Genomic DNA, 20,185 nt, shown 5'->3' on the forward strand with positions numbered 1-20,185 from the left:
AGCCCTAACCTTGAGCTGTACGGGGGAATAGATTACAAAGCGAAATTAATGAGTTAGCAAGCTATGCTGACCTTAAAGCCAAATTTTTCTGTGTCACAAAAGTGACTCTCTTTTTACCTACCGGTAGCTAAATCACCATGGTAACTGATACTCAACCTGGTCAGGACCAGGTTGTGTTCAAAGTCAGCTCAGTTTGCCCATACCTTACTGTTGTCACATATGAAGCCCAGCTCTATGCATCACACGCTCACTGGATTCCTCAGTATATAATATTGGAACACAGGATCTCTATTCAAACCATAGAATTAATTTGCTTTGCTCAAGCATCAAACTCAAGCAGCTTTCACATCTCCTTTATAACCTATGGGGCTTTAATGTTTAGTTTCTAATGAGACCCAATTACATAAACAGCAGCACCGAGTTCTAAATATCATAAGTCATAAAATATTTAACTTGAAGTATTTTCCATGGATTTTTTTTTTAAGTTTACAGTTGTTGTCTTTTACTGCTTTAATATCTTGTCTTATTTGTAACAGCACTACTATATTTTATGTTCTTATATTTATGTTCTGTATATATTTTAATGACTATAGGATGATCATCATCTCTGATTGGAGGAGGTGCCTCTCATAGGGATCATTTTGTGCGGAAAAAGAGTCACTTGACTGGAGAAACACCCTTTTTTATGTGACCACAGAGCCTAAAGCAGAATTTCCAGCTTAACAGAGAAAATCCATAAGCACTGGTGATGCATGTCATCCAAGTCAGGTTTTAGGTTTTGTCAAGCTGCTAACGCAAAATAGCCTTATTATGAGTTATGAGCAAATATAGTCAATTTATAATTGTTCTCCATCCATCCATCTATTTTGTTCCACTTAACCGTGACCAGGTCAGGTGGCCATGGGGGCAGCAGCCTAAGCAGAGAAACCCAGACCTGTCTTTCCTCGGCCAACACCTAAAGCTTGTCCGGGTCAGCTGAGAGATATAATCTCTCCAGTGTGTCTTGGGTCTGTCCCGGTGTCACACCTCACCCAGGAGGCGCCCAGGAGAAATCCTTGTCAGATGCCCGAACTGGCTCCTTTTGATGTGGAGGCGCAGCAGCTCTTTTCTGAGCCCCTCCGAGACTGCCAAACTCCTCACCCTATCTCTAAGGGAGAGACCAGCCACTCCCTGGAGAAAGCTCATTTGCACCATTTGCATCAATAAACCTGTTCTTTCGGTCACTACCCAGAGCTCGTGACCAAAGGTGCAGGTAGGGATGTTGATCGACCGGTAAATATGAGAGCTTTGCTTTTTACACTCAGCTCTCTCTTTACCATGACGGACCGGTACATCGGCACAGCAGCATCACTGCAGCCGCAGCTGCTAGTTGTTAGCAAATGGCAAATTATCTACAGAATCCCACAGTTTTTATTTACCCTCCTAGGACCTGGCGTCCACATATGTAGACATCACATTTTGGGTTATTTAGACCAAAATACTCAATTTTGCTCTACAAGGGCCTGATATCCACTTACAAGGACATTATACTGCCACTGTTCTATCAACATTTTAACACTGAATATCCTCATATGTGGCTCTTATTTTTCTTAGAAACAAAAATAAGGTAAAAAAAAAATCTGGTAATTCTTTGTTTTTACATTCATCGGGCCCCAATATGCCCAAATATCAAATATCAAATTAAAAATGCATGCCGTGGAAGATTTTGGGTCTTAGGAGTTTAAGGAGGTAAGCATGCTTTTTAATGCTTTTTCAATACACATACCCTAAAAGGGTAAAATGTACTTCAGATGCTTTTTAATACCAAAACTTTGTAAACATGACAGTAATTTTCCGTTGAAATTACAGCACGTACTGTAGCTAGCAACCTATATTCTTCCAGAGCTGATGGGGGCAGGATATCACCCCTCCAGAAGTGGGTATAGTAGTACTTTCCATTCAAGTCAGATGACCAAGGGGTGAAACTGATTTGCAAAAGGCAATATGAAAAACTGAAAAACCTTTTTTTTGTAATGAAAAACTCATGTTTTCAGTACAAAGTATCATCCTTCTTGTGTTGTCCTGAAATAATAGAGTTTATCTTTAAGTACATAGGATAATCTTTTTCTTTTGGTATTGAACCGAGCATCAAGCATCTTGGAATTCTCCTGGTCCTGGCACCAAGTACTATATTTCTGAAATCAGATATCTGGTGACAGCCCTATAATCTACACCATTTAAAGCGTGCAAGACTGGATTAAGCTCATCGATCATCATCGTCTTTATTCCCTCCATTCGCTGAGTCGACCACAGAGCCTGTCCCGTCATCCTCAGCTCACTTGGAAACACAGATTCCTCTCCAGTGTCAGTTCAACTTCTTCAAGCTTTCTTCTTGCTCTTTCCTCATCTTTTAATTCATAATTTCTACTCTGCTAATGGTTCTGATCCCCATCAAGCACTTTATTCTCTTTAGTAGTCCTTCCGCTGTCACTTCTACATGCTCTCTAAGAGGACTGGTCGTCACCTTCTGCTACAAACAAAGACAGGAAATTAAACAGCTCTTTAGAAAGTGACTAACCCAACATTGTTAGAGTTCTGTCACATGTTTCTTATAACTACAGATTATATCTCAACAGCCACAAAGACAGAGCCATGATTCAGTGTGCCGAGACTGTTGACAGATACACATTAGGGACCAGACATACAGATTTTGTGCCAACAAAAAGCCTCTTTATGTGTTAAAACACAATTGCTGGGAATTTACAGGATGACAGAGAAAGCAAAGTGAAAATATATACGGGGGTGAAAAGAAAATTGTATTTTTTATGCCTTTGGTACAGTAAATACCTGCAGTATTATATGAAATGCAGGAAAAGTAGCTTTAAAAAAAGACCCCAAACACAACACATTTTCTTTAACACCACAGCTGTTAGAAATATAATTTGTTGATTTTTTCCTTTTTCATGTTTAGTTTAATTTCGGAGCATTTTCTTGTGTTCAAATTACAAGAAACATGTATGCCTGTGAAGTTAGGAGAATACTTGCTCTTGCTGCAGCGCTGCACGTTTGGTGCTGCCCTTTTTAAACTCCTTGCAAGGCAATAAAGTGAGGAACTGTTAGCAGAGCTAACAGTTTTCCATTTCCATCAGTACATTTCCTTTGCCCAAGTGGCATCTCACTTGGAAAAAAGTAGCCCTAAACTGCTAGAGTCAACACCCACCCTTAACCACTCTGTAAGCATCGGTGAATGTTGTGGGCTAATATTGATAGTGCTGCAGGCTGTCATCTGCAGCACTATCAAGGATCAACGTGGTGCTGAATTTGCCAAAAGCAGCCACAGGAAACACCGATGACAGAGGTGGTCAACGCGCAACCATAAAGCACACGTATGAACCAAAAAAAAACATCAATGTTTTTACACCAAGACATTTTATATGATGTTTTACGGATCCATTCACAGGTCTACGATGCGGGTGACAACAATTCAGTACAAAACAGTACAAAGTAGTACAAAAGATGCTTTTAATTTGCAATTTATAAAAAAAAGTTCACTCACTTTCTTCTTTTTCCTCAAGGTGACTTTCACGCCATCTACAGACACCACGATGTTGACTTTTTTCTTCTTGATGTTTTTCACCTTGAACTCATACTGCAGAGAGAAGACAGGCAAAGCGATATTAATTTTTTTGAAAATAGATATAGATAGATAGATATAATTTTTATTTCGAACATGCAAATATATTTGAAATAACAACAGAAAAAAAAAAACTTAGAAATCATCAAGTTTTCATGTATATATCTTTGTCTACAGAATGCGTGTGCTCGAAAAGGAGTAGGATGAAGTTTACACTTTTCTTGTTCCTACCCCCTTATTTCAAATTTCATTGCTTACAAATCCATATCCAGGATTCAACATTATTTGATCATATATGGTTAACTATGTACAAGTCTAACACATTGAACATACACAAATAAAAACCATTTTCAGCACGTAAACCAGAACAACAACAAACTACATTTTTACATAAACTAATCACCCTGTCTATAACACCCGCTTAATCTCTGAGCTTGTTTTATATCTATGTGACAAACACCTTAATAAACATTTAAGGTTGGGTTACTCAGGCCTTGATCTATATAAAAAAAAAAATGACGACACAATGAGACAACTCAGTCACTGAGAGGAAGATATCCTATATTCATGCATTTATATTGGGGTTTTTTTAAAATTAAAGGTAGACGTGGGGTGTGTGTGTGTGTGTGTGTGTGTTGGGGGTGGGGGTCCACCTGTTGAATCATGGGGCAGTGAAAAAAAAAATTATACGAAACAGGGAAAAATATCAAATGACAACATTGGCGCATGTCTGGCAGCCCTGTCTAAAGAGGTGTCACAATTTGTGACACCAACTTTTAGATGGTTTGATCTAAAAGTTGAGTTAAAGCTGCTGTGATTTCAGAACTATATTAGAGTTATAACACCGGTGTAACACGCAGCTGAAGGTACAGAGGTGATACTTTCACTCAACCCAAACCTCTGCACATAAAAACCCTACATGCGTCTGTTGTCAAGGCTTGCTCAACAGTCTTACATATGTATCAAAGCAAAGTACTGTTAAAAAAATTACATTGACATCTTGCTAGTTAATGGCAGCAGCAGATAACTGAGGTTCAGTTTGTACAGACCGAGCACGGTGTGAAAAGACGACATGGAAAATTTTTTGGATGCAAATTTGTTGTGCAACATATATATACACATTAGGGGTTTCATCCATCCATCCAGTCGCGTCCGCTTATCCTGGAGCCTATCTCAGTTGTCATAGGGCGAGAGGTACACCCTGGACAGGTCGCCAGTCTGTCGCAGGGCTAACACACAGGAACAGACAACCATTCGCACTCACATTCACTCACACATTCACACCTAGTGGCAATTTGGATTATCCAATTAGCCTATCCCCACAAGCTGCATGTCTTTGGACGGTGGGAGGGAGCCGGAGTACCCGGAGGGAACCCACACAAACACGGGGAGAACATGCAAACTCCACACAGAAAGACCCCGGCCTGATGGTGGAATTGAACTCAGGACCTTTTTGCTCTGCGGCAACAGTGCTAACCACCGTGCCACCGTGCTGCCTATTCAATTTTGTGAAAAATATATTTTCAGTAAGACAGAGCACACTGTTGAAAAAAAATCAAGCCAACATCATTTCTAATGGTTTGATCTAAAAGTTGTGTAGGCTCTGTGTAGGTAGGTATGAGCACCGTGGTGATGCATGTCATCTCCAAGTCGAGATGTGTGTGTGCCCCAACCATATATGTTCATCTATCATAAGCCATATAATCGTCCCAATACAAAATGATGGTACTACACATTTTTTGCCATGTCATGCAGACTTCTGCTAAAGCAGCTCGTTCTTTGTTCATAACACCCGGAGCATATTTGCATCCACTCATATTGCACCTGCCACAAACCAAGCAGGCAGTCATACTATGAATAAAACCAGCTTCACTGTGTCTTCATAAACACACTTGAAAAATTTGAATAAGCATCGTGCCAGCTTTTGCAAACTTGATCAGCCCTACAATAACAAACTTCTGTGGTTAATTTAAAAACATTCTGGTTTCTATGTTAGAAGTACCAGAAAGCATTAGAAAAAGAAAGCTTGAATGAACATGAAATTATTTGAGCAAAGACACCTGACAATGACCAAGATTTGTTGCAGAAAAAGGGCAATCCCAGCTGAGTGAATATAAGATGATGGGCAGACTCCTGCTAAGCTAAAGTCAATTTATACCCCATAAATCAAGCTGAGACAGCTTCCATGGTCTCTGCTGCCTTTAATGGAGCTGTGAGCGGTGTCAAAAAACAACCCTGCAGGAGGCACCCACAGTCAATAGTGTATGGAGCCACACCGTTTGCCTATCAAATACAGAGCAGGGCTAAAAACAAAATCCTGGATCAAGTGACTTTTGTGTTAATATAGGGATCTTGCAAACTGACATGCAGCCGAGTGATGCCTGAATTCCTGAGTTATACAGCACCACCTGAAAGGTGACAGGAGAAACACCTCTATGTCTACTTCTGGCCATGAGCCATCATCAGAGAAACGACTGAGTTACTAGCTGAGGTTAGATTAGGTACAATCCTACCATGCTGTGAGAAGCTTATGGAAGACCCACTCAGTGAATCAAAGAAAGACATCAGAACATTGGGGTGCATATAAAAACACCAAAGCGAGCACTCTGGTCTAAATAAAGCACAACTCATTGATGAGTTCTGAATCAATGAGCCAAGGGCGTAGATTTGGCATGGACGGAAGGGACATGTCCCCACCAATATACAGCGATTATTGAATTGTCCCCACCAATAATTTGGTCTCTTCGAGTAAAGAAAAACAAACCCGATAGAAAGAAAAAAAACATCTGTCGACGTCTCATTCACCCAGCGGTGCAGAAAGAGTTAAATTACGTTCTCTACTGGAGTCCTACGTCATGTGACAAATATGGCCAATGTGATTGGCTGAGCCTTTCAGGGAGCTCTGTTTAGTTTTAGCAGCGGCAACCCTGCGCTGCGAGGAGGAGAGGAGGACGGCAGCAAAAAGGAAGAACCTGGATATAAGAAAGTATTTTTCAAAGAAACCTGTAAGTCAGTTAAAGCCAAGTTCACTCATAAAATGTGTCCGTCATAATAACGTTACAGGCTATGCTAGGCTTTGGCCCACATCAGTCTAAAACTGTATGCAACCATGAATAACGTGTTTTGGAAACTAACTGCACAACAGGCGGCACTATTAGTTCTCTCAGTCTCCCACAGTAGCATTTCTAATTTTGATTGAAACTGTCAGAGAAAACGGCAGCCTCGAGCAAGCAAGGATATTAGTTTACAGAGGCTGTTAAAATTATATGTCTAACGTTAAAATGTTGGTGACACAATAATTTCATCCTCATGGTACTGACATATTCATAGGGTTAATTTTTGAGACAAAATGTCATGAGGTAGTCATGATTTTGCAAATATTCCAACCAACAATGGTGATACAAGATCACAGGTGAAATTGGATGATGACTTGGTGGTTCATGACTGTATTTGAAGCACATGCGTGACTGCATGTATTTGGAATGTCTCACTGTTATTCATCAGGTGACAGAGGCAGCTCTGCCATGTTGTAGCTCGGACAGAGGTGAAGAGGTGAGGTCACAGGTGACTGACTGATGATTTGGTGCTATAGATTAACTAGTATTTATTATCATGACAATTGTTAGGCTGCTGATGTAAATTGTTTCATTAGTGTATGTTTGACAAAGAATATGAATCGACACGTCTCACTTTTTATATGGCACGAATGAATGTGTTATTTTATCAGGTGGCAAAATGTCCTAGCGCAGTCAGAGGGGAAGAGCCAGGGCCAAAGGTGAGGCACATCAAGCACAGAATAATAATTGTAATCTGAGGATAAAACGCATGTACTGAGGCTAAAAGAAGCTTCAGTGCTCTCAGAAGACTAAAAAGATGGCTAAGGTTAACAGTGACTCGAATGAGATTAAACAATGCTGCTGTATGCCATGTCCACCAGGAGAGACTGGACAGTATAGATGTAAAACCAATATGCCAGCAGTTTATCTCAGTTAACGAGAGGAGAAGGCATGTGTGTGGCCCCTTCCCATAGTGGACATTGAGTTGTTGTGTGGGACACCAGTAGTCCATGTCTGTTGCTGTAACAGTAGCACATGTTTAGAATAGAAAATCTCAGCTCACTGACTTGATCGGAGCAATAGTGCCTAAAATGTTGCATAATTTTGCTGAGAGATCTTTTACTTTGTGGTAATCTTAGATGAGTAGTTTTATGGACAAAACCACCAGGTCATTCAGTGTTCCCTTAGTGCTAATGTATCAGAGATGTTGGTGTCCTATAACTGAAGTAATGATGTTAAGTCCTTAAAGTCATATTCTTTTATTGTCATGACTGTATTTGAAGCTATTTTTATGTTTGTATGATACCTGATTTATATGAAATATGGCTAAAGTAAACTAAACTCTAAAATACTTAGTCATTTGTTATATAATTCAAATGTAAAAATATGAATTGTAATTTTAAATGGTTTAAAAGCATGTAGAATAGCATATGTAGGCAAGTATATTTCTCCTTTTTTATCAAGAAGCAAAGACAAAAAGGGGAAAAAAAGAAACAGGGCGGGGTTCGGTGGTTGAATCATCCGTCCCCACCAATGCCAAAACCAAATCTACACCCTTGCAATGAGCCTTGGTTACCCATGAGACAGTAGCTGGTTCACCACTGCTCCGTCCTTGGACAGCTTTTGATAGATGCTGACCACTGCAGACAGGGAACACCCCACAAGAGCTGCATTTTTAGAAATATTCAAGTGACATCAGTGTATGTGCAAGTAATCCCTGACCAAATACTCTCTCAGTCTGGCTTCAGACTGCTCGAAACACTTTTTATATCTATATCATAAATTCAGTCATCTCGGGGACGGCTCTGGCTCCAAGCAGATGGTCCACCCAGATGCTATCTACGAGGGACAGCCAATCAGAAGAGCATGAGGTTTGGGTTTTTTTATTATTATTATTTGTTTGCTTTTATGTGTTGCACCAAGGCCCAGTATAAGAAAAATAATGATATAATGCTAAATGGTTACTACATGCACAGTTATGTATTGCAATTCAAGTCATTCAAGTCCAATGGATAGCTTGAAATGGTACAAAGGTAAGTGGTGAACTGCCAGAGGTTAAAAAAAGGTAAGGTTACCCAAAACAAAAAAATAATGTACATTTCAGAATTATATAAAAAGGCCTTTCTCCAGGGAACACAAAATGGGTTCACAATTTAAAGGAGGTTGATCAAGCCTTGAAAGCTGCTGCTAATAATTTCTCCAGGTGTTCCAACTTTTCTGGATTACTTACAACCCCATCTGTCTGCATAAAACCAGTGTTGGAACACATTATGCTACCATACCCTCGTGAGCATCAGTTTAACAGTACTGTACTGCAGAAAGCAGTGTGTTGCTACAAAAATGGCGAGAATAAGGCAATTAACAATGGAAGAGAGACAGACCATCATAACACTTAAAAGTTTAGGTCTTTCCTACAGAAATTCTAAATCCTAAATTGTAAAGAAAGTCAGGGTGTCAGTGAATACAGTTTCCTTCACCATCGAAAGGCACTCAAAAACTGGGGAAATTTTGACAGGGAGAGGTCTGACAGACCCAAAGCCATAAATAAAACAGTGGACAAGTTTCTGAGAGTCGCTTGCATGATAGGCAGCTCACAGGACAACAGCTTCAAGCACAGCTTAATATTGGTCGTAGTAAGCAAGTCTAAGCTTCAACTCTGAAGAGAAAACTTCGAGCTGCACGTTTGACAGGAATAGTTGCAGCAAGAAAGCCAGGCATCAGAATAAGACAAAGAGGCTTGGCTGGTCCATGAACCACTGCCACTGGTATTATGGAGTGATTTATCCAAATTCAGTAAATCACGCAGGATCTTTATATGCTGTCAAATAGGTGAATGGTTGGTTGCACAGTGAGGGGCATCGACTGTCAAACATAGAGGAGGAAGTGTGATGGTATGGGGCTGTTTCGCTGGATCCAGGATCGGTGACTTGTACAGAGTGAGAGGCACCCTGAACCAAAATGGCTACCACAGCATTCTTCAGCGCCATGCACTACCCTCCGGTATGCACCTAGTTGGTCAAGGGTTCATCCTACAGCAAAATAATGACCCAAAACATAACTCCAAGCTATGCCAGAACTACCTCAGAAAAAAAGAACAAGATGGTAAGCTTCAAAACACAGAGTGGCAAGCACAGTCTCCAGCCTTAAACCCCATCGAGCTGGTCTGGGATGAACTAGACAGAAGAGTGAAAGTAGGGCTGCCACGATTAGTCGACTATCAAAATCGTCGACGACTGATTTAATACTGATTTAATAGTCGTTTGAAGCTTTGTAAGATCACAAAAGACGCAGGAATAAGTAGTAGGATTTAAGAGTGTAATAACGGACTGAAACAGAAGATGGCAGCACTGCATGTACATGGATGCCAGCTGCCGTTAAACCCCGAAGAAGAAGCTGTGTCCCAGAATTCATAGCGCAGCCCAGCTCAGTTTCCAACAATGGCGGCAGCTAGTTAGTTTTAATATTACTCTTACTATTCTTTCTGGGTCACAAAATAAACGTTTAACATATTTTCATGCGAGAATGTAACTGTGTAAACCTCAAATATCTGCTCAGTTTATCAAGACACCACATATTTTCAAAAGCGCTCCGACGTTTTCGGAGACCCACTAGCTCGATAGCTCGCCGGGGGCAAGGCTCACTAGAGCCCGTGAGAACACCGGACTCCCTGCAAATCGTTTTCAAACCCACCGCCATCTTTTGCTACTCAGGTTAAATATATATAAGTCACTTAGATAACTTAAAAATGTTATTGTTTGGCTTTTTTTAGTATTTTATTTGTTCCTGAGTAAATCGGTTTGGCTGAGATTAAAGTTATAGGTTTTACACAGCTGAATAAACGTCAAGCAGACAACTGATTATCAGAAATGTGAGATGCTCGAGAATATACTCTGGTGTCCCGTTATATTTTAGATAGCAAGGAGTTTATTAAACTTCACCGAAACAACCTGCAAATTTCATTAAAATTTAATAAACTATCATCTTGTATTTATTTTTAGTTAGCACATACCTTAAACACTTAAAGCTGTAAGCTAATGATAGTTATATAAGAGCAGATGCTGCTGGTGCAATAAGCTGTACGTTTTACGTCCAATGGATGATGCTCTGATTAGTCAACTAATCGCTAAAATAATCGGTGACTAGTCGACTATCAAAATAATCGTTTGTGGCAGCCCTAAGTGAAAGCAAAGCGACCTACAAGTGCCACATTTATGGGAACTTCTGCAACAGATATGGGAAGAACTTTATGAAGAATTTTGATTTCTATTGTAGAAAAAATGCCACAGGTGTGTTCAGCTGTTATATCTGCCAAAGGTGGCTACTTTGATGAGTCAAAAGTTTAGAAGACACTTTGGTCTATAAATTTGGTCTATGATTTCTTTTTTACCTCCAATTGCTTATTTGTATTATGCAATGAGACATTAAACTGCATAATTCCCAATGAAAAAAGGGAAAAAATGGGGTGTTCTAAAACTTTTGAACAGTAGTGTACATATATATTTATGTTACAGAGGTTTTTGTCAATGATTTGTCACAACTTTGGCTCGTATGAGATCACAAAGTGAAATAAAAATGATGACATTTAAAATCTCTGGCCACATGCTGACAAGGTGACTTCTTGTGTTATGAATTTTTTACGTCTGTATAATGAAGGAGCTGATAGATTGCAGAAAGAGCGCCCTGTCCGCATCGGTCTGAAAAAGCAAGAAGCTTTAAGAAAGCTTTGAAGAAACCCAATCAGCTCCTTACTGGCTGTCAGTGCACAAAAAGTGCCAGAGCTGTTTGCCAAGAGATCACATTTCCCATCTCTCTGGAGTTTGCGACCAATTATGCGTAAATGTGCTCAAACTAGTGAGTTGTTGATTGTCAATTAGTGAGTCAACAGAAAATTACTGTGCAACAATCTCATAAGTTTTAAGTAATTTATTACGGAAGAGATACCAAATACACTTTTAGGTTCCAGCGTCGCCTAATTGCTAATGTTTTGAGAGGCAATTTTCTACAATTAAGTGTACAAGGCTCATTAAAATGAGGACATATTAAGCAAGGAGAAAAAAATTATCATGTTTTCCACAGTGCTTGACTTTTGTAAGCAGCTACAGTCTATATACTGCAGAGGAGGACCCAACTGTTCAGACAAGAGGGTTACTGTAAGGGTTCTGAATCTCTCCAGATGTCTGCTGATGTTGCTGTATCAATTTTAAATTCACTTTTAAACATCTAGTGCATTAGTTACACTCGCTTGTCCTTGGGTTTGAATTTAAGGAAATGCTTTTTGTTGACACAGAGACACAAACAACCAAGCTCCCACTGACTTTACAAGAAACCAGTTTTAATTGCCGTAGTCCAATATGAATAATCCCTTGACAATACAAAATTAAGCTAATTCCATTTTACTGATCCTATTAGCAATATAGATGTATGATGTTTAAGCTGCTTCAGACTGTATATAGTTATTGCAGACAATGCAAACTGCTTTGCAACCCACCTACACCCCAGCTACTTCTTAGATGCCATTTCTGACTTCAGTGTCATATCTTTTGTCACTAATACGTGGTCTGTTCTGCGAGAGGCTCTCTAACCCTCTAAAGTTTGAACCAACAGGCATGACATTTTTGACAAACTGGAGTGTTTATTAAACCATTTTAGGAACTTAAATATCAACTTGGATATATGACTTTCATCAAATATAAAACACCTGGCGTTAAAGGATTAAGTTATCACTGTATGCATATGGAGAGGTGAGGAGGTCCAAGAGTAGAGCCTTCCAAGCAATTGGAATAACAGCCCTACTTTAAGGAGGTCATAAAAAGAGATCTTGCGCTTGTATAAAGCCAAGCGCAATACAGGCTTGAGCTATTTTCAAGAATGAAACGCAAAAAATGTCAGAGGACTCAGGCTTCTGCATTGTACAAACTTGGCTTTTCTGGTATCTAGCACAATTGAAGAGACGCTTGTCCACTTCAGTTGTCTTCCCATTTCAGGAAATACTGTTTGAGCTGGAGCAGCGGTCCCCAACCACCGGTTCGTGAGTCTGTTGGTACCGGGCTGCAAGAGTTGAGGCTCAGGTGTAAAATTTATGGTTTTTAGGGTTTTTATCATTATTTTTTTTAACGTCTTTATTGTTAACTCGGTTTCCTAGGGTCTTTTGTCGTGTGTTATGAATAATATATATAGATATTTTTTGGTACCGGTACTCGTTTTATTTTGTTGCATCTATCCACGACACCTTAAAGGCCGGTCTGTGAAAATATTGTCTGATATAAACCGGTCCGTGGAGCAAAAAAGGTTGGGCACTGCTGAGCTAGAAGAACCGGAGGTAGCACATTTGATGCTTGCTGTGAATTCAGTGATCTTATTAATTGCCGTAGTTTCACACAGGTAAAATGACACAGACTCTGTACTAGGGACGATGTCAAACTGTGCCTTTTTTTCGCTGCCCTTTTATACTTTTTTCACAATGAGGTTAATGCATTTGGTTAACAACCCTAAATATAAAGAATACTTCGACACAAAGCTCTGCATTCAACAATCTGTTGATACCTTCAAAAAAATTCGAAAACCTCCACAATATTCCCTACATATAATCTGGGAAAACACTTCAACTATTCAATATGGTCAAGTTCCAAAGTCTATAAATGTTTACGTGTCAGTGTTATTGGTGGTTTTATGGCCATGTTGTCATCCATTGTAATGTTGACTGTGCTGTAGATGCGAGATTTAAACGTTGGAGCGGCTGATCAATGACACGATTGACCTCCACAGAGATGATTACAGCAGCAATTTAACAGATTTTTCGTGCAGGGTTTGACTGGCCAAGTGCATGCAGTAAACTATGACAGGAACACTTCTCGCTAATAAGCCTGTCTATTCCTGTCTGTTATGGCCCTGTCACTAAATCCACATTACCTACCACACACACTCCCTAGTGTTTACAGCTTCCATTTCAAGAGGCAGTACCAATACTATAAATCACATCGCTGATGCATCTATCTGTAAAATATGAGAAAATGAATGCAAGCAATTAAAAAACTTGCAGCACAGAAACTGCTGTATTTGAGAAATTGCACAAGCATTCATTTTACAGTCCCAACAGCACAGCTATACAAGACAAGGTTAGAATGAGCACAGATAACGGTTTGTAGTGCCGCTCAGGTTGTTGAGGATTGTCTGAAATGTGTCTGCTGGATAACCCTCCTGAATTCACACCTAAAATGATATCAATGTTGTCACTTAGATTGTAGCTAAAATGACTGTTTGCATAAGAAAGCATGAAGAAAAACCTATTAGAAAACCATGAGCTTCTTGATTTAATAGTACACCAAGCTAACAGTTTAGCCTTCTGTTATTCAGTGTTAAATCGATAAAATTGAATTTTTTTTAGATGTCAGCATCCTGTACTTTTATTCAGATCTCAGTTTTTACTAAACCTCATCAACAAGTGAAAAGCAAAGTCAAACAAAGCGCAAAACACATACTTCCCAAATGTGCCATTAATGTAGTTCTTTCTTTGTAGTTCTAAGCTTCGTGAGGTAATCCGCTACCCTTCAAGTCTCCTGTGGACTTTCTAGTGCTTTAGTTAGGTGGTGGCATCCAGCATTACTGTTATTATTACAGGCAAAGCAAAGGACACAGAAGTATCTGTCAGGACAGCAGCATTTGACATCCTGAGATAAGAATCTGTTCGCTGTACTTCCTGTTTAAATGTTATTATTTTAAAAAATATCCACTAAGCTTCAAACTAAGCTGGGTTAACAACATCAGAAACGTTCTGTTATATTAGGATTTTGAAGACGCTCCCATCATGCAATGTTTCTTTTTCCTCTCACATCAACTTAGGTATCATCTTTTGGTCACGTGAGAACTCTTTGTTGAGTCCATATGTCTCACGAGATAGATATCCATTGTAATGTTGACTGTATTGAGTGAGGAAGACCAAGTTACCAGCGTTAAAGCTATTAAGTGAAAGCAAGAACCACTATTGTTATTACAAATGGTAATAAACACCAGAATTTCTTTTTTCCAACATAAACAACCTTGTCATGCTGAGTAGTGACATATATTAGTTCACATCTAAACCTACTGAAATGAAATGAATATTTGGGTCCATGAACAGGCTCATCTATCATGCAAACAAGTCCAACATTTCCAGGCACCATTTGCAGATAAGCAGGTTGTTAATTCCTAAAGGTTCCTTCTGTTCCCAGTATAATCCATCATTTTGGCATCAAAGACACAAACATGCACGTCTGCTGCCTGCAGATGCTTTTTTCACTGTGAAATTTAAGGCAGGGAATAATAATGACCAACAGAAAAGCAAGCTAATGACACAATTACATGTAAAATTACTCGTCACATAATGTAAGACATCTTGTCCTTTCCATGTCAGTAGTTATGTTAGAGTCAGTGAAACTGGTTTAAACAGCTCATCCACATCTTCGTCACTGCTTTTGTTAGGTGTAACAATGATGTGCAAAATCCAGAACACCTTCGCATCTGCTGATGACAAACATCCAAACACTATAGCACTGTAGGAAGAGTTAACCCTCTGTGCACAGGAGTTTGAACTGGAGCTCCTGCTGTAAACACTCAGATGCATAAGGTTTAGCCAACTCTTAGACAAGACCATCAATCCTCATTCAATGCATATGCTTGTAAATGTACCCCAGCATTATACTAAACTCAAAGGATTAGAGACTTTTTGTTTAATGTACAGGCTTAGTCTGGTAAACAGACATTTTGACCCAATTTTTGGTCCAAACTATAAGATTTTCATTATTCTAATCAGTGTCTTGCAGTGTCCAAATATAACCAGAAAGTCAAACAAAGCATGAGACTGAGAAGTTCAGGCAGCACACAAACACAGTGCAGATGCTACTTTGGCAGATCCTGCCCACCTTTGTTGGGAAATGGCACCCCTTAATGACGGTGGATAAGTTCAAAGACACTAAAGCAGCTATGACAGAATGAAGGGAACCTAAACAATATTAGGCAAGAGCTTTAATGATGTGGCTTCTCACTTGATTTATCAAGTGTCTGTACAGTATGACAGAATTTACAAGCCTAGGACACTATTCCAAAAATACTGAATTAGGAACTCCACCATGCTAAACAAGCTAGTTTGCTAGTATAAGCAAGAAACACACATTTCCATCCAAACGTGTTCGGATTCAGTTTCAAGACACAATCATCTTTCTGATCCTGTTTGTGACTCTTACACGCATGGCTCCTTCACTGCTAATGATGATTAACAGCTTATTGAGGCACAACTATGGTCTTTTTCATTTTAAACATGCTGGGGTAATTCCGTTACTCATAAAGTCTAATATTGATGCCAGTTCTGCTAGCAACTATTTCAAATGTGTTACTTATTATGAACTGAAACAAAAGATTAAAATAACCAATCAGATGCACGGCAATAGACCAACACACAGTTTACAACTGAGGTCAAGTTACATCAGTTACCAAGAGTGTTCAATGATCTCAGCAGGCTAGAAAAGAGGCCAGTTATTCAGATAAAGGGTCCTAGTCTGCTGTTAAAAAAAAATGAGATCACTACACTGCTTGTCCATCTTCTATTAAACAACACAGAATAACACAGATGCTGACCAGCACTGATAGGTTAACCAGGCAGGCCTCCATCTGCATGTGAGCGCACACACACACACACACGCACACACACACACACACACACACACACACAAATTGTTCTAAGCCAATGCGATTCAAGCTCCGAGGTTTCTCCCTGGCCAATCATGAGTACACATCCATCTCAATGACATGGCTACTCTAGAGAAAGGAAAAAGGGCTAAAGAGGGCTGTAAAGAATGAACCAGAGAGAGGAAAAACAAAAAGGGAGGACAAAAGGAGACAAAGACCTAAGAAGAGCAGAGTGAGGGGAAAGCAATAATAGAGTGACTTATTAAGTTTAATTAACAGCTCAGATCATTAAGCTCCTAATTACACAAACTGAAAGCCAAGGTTTCTTAAATATGCAAACTGTGGTGTTGTCATTAGGTGCTTAGTGAAGTAAAAAGCATATTTTGACCTTTGCACAGCATTTACTAAAATCAATAGTTATCTCTATACATCTGTTCTATGAGCACTTACAATTTCGTGCTTAATCAGTTATACAGCCAATTGTACAAGATTGGTTTTAGAGTTCGTGTCCCCCAGAACACTGGATCCACAACAGAAAGCCAACATGGTACAGTCAATCTGATTGCCAACTATTGCCACACTATTCTCACGGGGAAATAAGTCAGCGTATGGACAGATTAGCATGTATGATTTGGCACTGATTTTATGTTGGATGCTCTTCCTGATCCAACTGTGCCATTTATCTGGGTTTTGGGGCCAGCACTGGCAGTACACTAGCTTATGACCCCTCCTCTGTGGTTGGGTTTGTTTCTCCTCCAGGTCTCAAACTGGTGATCTTTCTCCTGTAGAAATGTGCTTACTGCCAGCCACAGGTTAAATGCAGACCTGTCCACTTAAATTAGGTCTGATTTAACACCAGTTAAGACTAGTCTGCACACAGTCAAGACAATATCTGTGTTAACCTATCTAAGCATTTGCTATTATTTCTGTTCTTTCTAGTAACTAAAAATGTATCTCCTTCATTAAGTGAATTCGCAACTAAATACAAAAACAATGTTTTATGAGAACGGGAGGTTCCTGAGCAGTTCTGATTACGGAACAACACCTTTGACATGAGGCTGACAAATCAAAAAGCTATGCTGACATGTTGAGTGGGAGCTAGGGGAAATAAATAACAGGGGCAGATTGCAGTGGCAGTCAGGACTGGATATTAGTCATTGGGCATTGGACAGACGGTAGACACATCTGAGAAAAGGGCTGTGCAATTCAATAAAGTTTATTTGAAAAAGATGACAGCGTCCTCAATTCTGACCAAAACATAGGGAGCACAACATTTTGTGCAATTTTAAAGCTAAAATTGCTGAAACACTGCTGGTTTTCAGTAAATAGCCTATAAAGATTCAATTCAATTTTTTTTATATAGTACAAAATGACAACAGTCCCCTCAAGGCACTTTTTCACTGTAAGGTAAAAGCCCTACAATAATAGAGTGAAAACCCCTATGAGCAAGGACTTGATGACAGTGTTAAGAAAAATCTCTGAGAAACTTCCAGCAGAACCAGGATCAGGAAGGAACAGGCGTGAGCAGTTGTAGGTGATGGGAGGAAGACGCCCTACACCCTTTGAGAACACACAGATCAGGTTAGGTGACTGTGCTTTTAATTTTGGCACTGGCAGCATTTCAGTATATAACATATTATGGTCACTTTTGAATTGAGTAACTACCTTCGTCTCTGCTATATGCAAAAGTTTAAAAAGTGAAGATCATACTGAACCTTTCCTTTTGCATACTATTACACCCTTAACTAAGAACCACCGACCTACAAGGGTTTGAAAATGCAGAAACAGAGGAAGAAAAGACCTCTAAGACTTTCCCTGAGGGAAAGCCCAAAGGACTAGCAGATGAAGAAAAGAGAAAACCAACAATCTGAGCTGTTAGAGGATGAGTGGAGCGTCTGCAGTTACAATGTAAAAGGTGCCATACTCTCTCTATTCGTCTCCACAGGAAGAAACTGGAGCACTCCCGCAGTGAGAAGCAGTACCTTCTTTAGCTCAGTTTTATGTTGTTTTTGTGCAGAACAAAAAGCTCACAATTGTGCAGTCAAAATGTAAACTAAAAGACACTGAGCATAATAACATAGAGACAGATTTCGCAGCTGCTCTGTTCCCAACTTCTACTGCGTGACTGACAGCCTGGAGTTTGAAATCCTCTTCGTAACCGTTTCTCTAAACAGGTGCCATTTATGGTCCTTATACACACACAATACGCTAATATTACGTTGAAGCACAGTACGTATCACTCCGCGAGGCTCCTCGGTAGCCGTAATGCTCCAACAATCCATAAAGCGGTGCAGCTCCGTAGCTTAGCAAAGTCGTACTAAAACATTTTTTGACAGATTGCTGAGCGCTGTGTACCACATAAAATCGGTTCGCGGTCATCAAGCACAACCAGAATTTATACATAAGGCGCGCTGTCAACTTTTAAGAAAATGAAAGGATTTTAGGCTGTGCAGCCCCTCTGGGCTGCATGGCGTTAGCGTGGTTAGCTCGTTAGCACGGTTAGCTCGTTAACACTTGATGCCGTCCAGCCCCACGCACGGGGCGATGCGCAGTAACTCGTTAACGGAGATTTGCCATGTCCATCTTGTCGCTGCAGGTGAAGCGATGGGGGAGTTGTGTTCAGTGAAGGAGAGGCGAGGCAGAGTAACGTTGCGTAGAGACAAAAGTGGACAAAAGAGAGGCAAACTTGCGGCTCCACAAGTATAATTATAACGTAACATAGACTATATCGATATAAACAATATTGTCACATCTTATATCTCGTATAAAAATATATCGATATTTTTAAAAAGCTCGATATATCGCCCAGCCCTAATATCTTGGTATAAAAGACAATACAACCAGCTGACAACCATTGAGTCGTGTGCACTGACAAAGACTCGGTCAAACTGATGGCACACTTTGGCAGTCTATCAGCGGCTATATCCAAAACTTTAACAATCCCCCTGAGAGTGACTAAAGTCAGTCTAAGTCACAATGCGTCTGTTTGTAGAAAGGTTGCCTCGTAAAGTGGTTGTGCAACACCCTTCAGCTCTGGGCAACCATTTAGTCATCAGAAGTTGCAATTGGTTGAGGAACGTGAACAAATTCATTACAATTACCTGCCAGCCACCTAAGTGTGTCCAGTGTCAGATGCTTTTTGCGGTTATCTCAGGCTGGAGGGGCATGAGATTAGCACTCTTGTTCATAGTATTTTCATTTATCTAATAAATCTTGATATTTGGTGTCCTTGTATTGATACTTAAAATATGTCAATACTATGCAATATTGATGTTTTTCCCCACCCCGCTGATAGTTAAGGTAAGTATCAACTGTGTAGCTACTACGTATTAGCTGGTATGACACTGATGCAACTTTAACAAAAGAGTCAAGACGTATAGGCATCAAGGAAGGCAAAGCAGACTATTAATTTCACATTTCACAATGTTTAAGACAAAGGAACAACAAGGCCCACAAATCAGGTCGGCCAGATCTTCGTGAGGTAAAAACACAGAGCACTACTCATTTTCTGGTTCGCAGAAATGTTCACTAAAGCATTCCAGCAAAAGTCAGAGCTACGAAATCAAAGATGTGAGCGACTGCAAAGTTCCACTGGAGAACACGGGAGGGAAAAAAATCTGATTCAATTACGAGGTTTTCCTGGCAGCGAAGCAACAGACAGGGTTGTGTATCCACTCATCTGTGAAGAGCTGCTGCATCTTCTGATTAGACCACGGTTCCCATGTCAACTCCCGAGGGATGTGTCTTTCTCAGTTTCTAACTGCACCAAATGCTTTTCACTTTCTTGTCAACCTCAGAAACCTCCCTTCCTCTCTCCCTTATTCACTGCAGAATAACCTAGTTGGATTCTGTTTTC

General features: G+C 39.9%; 1 protein-coding gene across 2 annotated transcripts in view; it reads right to left on the reverse strand.

The window, feature by feature from the left end:
- The window catches only part of nos1apa (nitric oxide synthase 1 (neuronal) adaptor protein a), a 227,552-nt gene that overhangs the window by 142,879 nt on the left and 64,488 nt on the right, over positions 1–20,185 (reverse strand). For both annotated transcript variants that reach the window (XM_087831182.1, XM_006797823.3), the window contains exon 3: positions 3,536–3,628. In XM_087831182.1, the coding sequence (XP_087687308.1) occupies positions 3,536–3,628 (93 nt within the window). The remainder of the gene's footprint in view (positions 1–3,535; positions 3,629–20,185) is intronic.

The sequence above is a fragment of the Neolamprologus brichardi genome, chromosome 17 (assembly GCF_056152115.1).
Source record: "Neolamprologus brichardi isolate AB-2024 chromosome 17, ASM5615211v1, whole genome shotgun sequence".
Lineage (NCBI taxonomy): Eukaryota > Metazoa > Chordata > Actinopteri > Cichliformes > Cichlidae > Neolamprologus > Neolamprologus brichardi.